At 54.2% G+C, this 1,780-nt stretch overlaps 1 protein-coding gene across 1 annotated transcript; it reads right to left on the bottom strand.

Moving 5' to 3' along the window:
• Window positions 1-756: 756 nt before the first annotated feature.
• On the bottom strand, window positions 757-1,780 carry M406DRAFT_257621 (uncharacterized protein; the record flags this gene model as incomplete). Its single annotated transcript, XM_040917183.1, has 2 exons — window positions 757-1,476; window positions 1,595-1,780. The coding sequence occupies 2 exons, from the start codon at window positions 1,778-1,780 to the stop codon at window positions 757-759; spliced, it is 906 nt and encodes a 301-aa protein (XP_040777240.1).

Raw genomic sequence — 1,780 nt, forward strand, 5'->3', positions numbered from 1 at the left:
ATAGCGACTATGAATGGGCGACTGAGGAAGGGTGTAAGAAAAGTGCCCCTTTCAAGAGCGCTCATCAGAGTGTCGTCGACACCGAGGCCTTGTCTCTTGAGCAGGCAGGAATGTACACCCGTATGAGGGCATCCCTAATCTCTGTTGAGATTGTGAAGAAATCCAGGGACGATATGGCTCAGAACATGTCAAAGAAAACACCTGCAGTTTAACACAGACTTTCTAGGTGATTAAAGCAGTACATAAGGATGGGTAGAATATTGTCAGATGGCTAGCAATAAGAGATGGGTCGTCTCAATGATAAATAGACCTAGAGAGCTCGAAATAGTATTTTCATGTACACCTTAGAAGCATCTGGAAATAAGGAGAAACGTATGAGCTGAGCACGTGGAAGTGGCTGAATGAGTGTTGAGATTGAATCTATCTAATACAAAAGGAAGATCTTCTAAGTAACTAAACCAGGCTCTGAGATGGTTTATGAGGAGACCAAAACAGAGGGTTAGGGTTAAATATGCCCCATTTTTCACAGGAAATAATGCACATATGGCTTTGAAAGAATGGCTTTGGGAGTATAGCTCCAGCGTCCAAGTAGAGCCCTTGAGATTTGATGGAATTATCTTGAGCCAAATTCCGATGGTGCCCACTCGCGGTATCATAGTTTCTACATGCAGTGCAAGCTCAAAATTCTATGTACATAACACACATTCCTCTAATCAATCCCCAATCCAGCACATCAAGTCTCTTTTTATATCTGGCCTAATGCACCATCGACTTGCCAATCTCACTCGCCCAACCCTCTGCCCTCTCGAATCCGTTCGAGTGTGTCTGGTAGTCAAACATGGCCTCCATGACCTCCTCCCTCGAGGTTACCACGAACGGCCCATACTGCACCACGGGCTGGTCCAGGATCTGGCCCGCCACGATGACGAACCTGGCGTCCTGCGCGCTGTCCTTGTCGTTCTCCGCGACGATCAGGTCGCCCTCCTCCTCAAAGACAACATTGTGGTACCGCCCGACTTCCTTCTTCTCCGCCCCGAACCGGGTCGTTCCCTCGAGCGTGTACACAAACGCGTTGAAACCCTTGGGCACCTCCTGCGCGAGCGTGCCGCCGGGCCGCACCGTCACGTCGAGCAGCCACACAGGCGTATATGCCAGGTCCTGTACCGAGTCGACGCCTTGGCTCTTGCCCGAGATGACCTTCACAGAGACCTTTCCGTCGTCTGCCTCCGCCTTCGGGATCTCGGCCGCGCGCAGGTCGCGGTACCGCGGCTCGCACTTCTTGAGCTCCCGTGGCAGATCCACCCACAGCTGCAGGCCCGTGTTCGCTTCCCCGTCCGGGCTCTCGGGGGCGGGCATCTCGCTGTGCACGATGCCGCGGCCGGCCGTCATGAACTGAAGGTCGCCTGCGTGGATGCGGCCCGCGTTGCCTGCAAAGTCCTCGTGGTCGAACGCGCCGGAGAGCATATAGGTGATGGTCTGTCGCGAGGGGGAACGGAAGAGTAGAATGTTAGCAGAACTGTACATCACACACGGAGGGCGAGAGAAAGAGAGAGGATTTTGGAGGGGGGGGGGGGGGGGCGGATCTGTGACGCACCTCTTGACCACGATGAGGGTGGTCGGGAAACCCAGCGCCGGGCTTCACATTGAAATGATCCAGCATGAGGAACGGGCTAAAGTTGCGCAATTGTGGCGTGCCAATCGACCTCCTGACCCTGGCGCCAGCCCCCTCGGCCGTTTCTACAGCGAGGAAGGCTTTGCGAATTGCGCGTGGGACGCTCAT

The sequence above is a fragment of the Cryphonectria parasitica genome (genome assembly GCF_011745365.1).
Source record: "Cryphonectria parasitica EP155 unplaced genomic scaffold M406scaffold_4, whole genome shotgun sequence".
Classification (NCBI taxonomy): domain Eukaryota; kingdom Fungi; phylum Ascomycota; class Sordariomycetes; order Diaporthales; family Cryphonectriaceae; genus Cryphonectria; species Cryphonectria parasitica.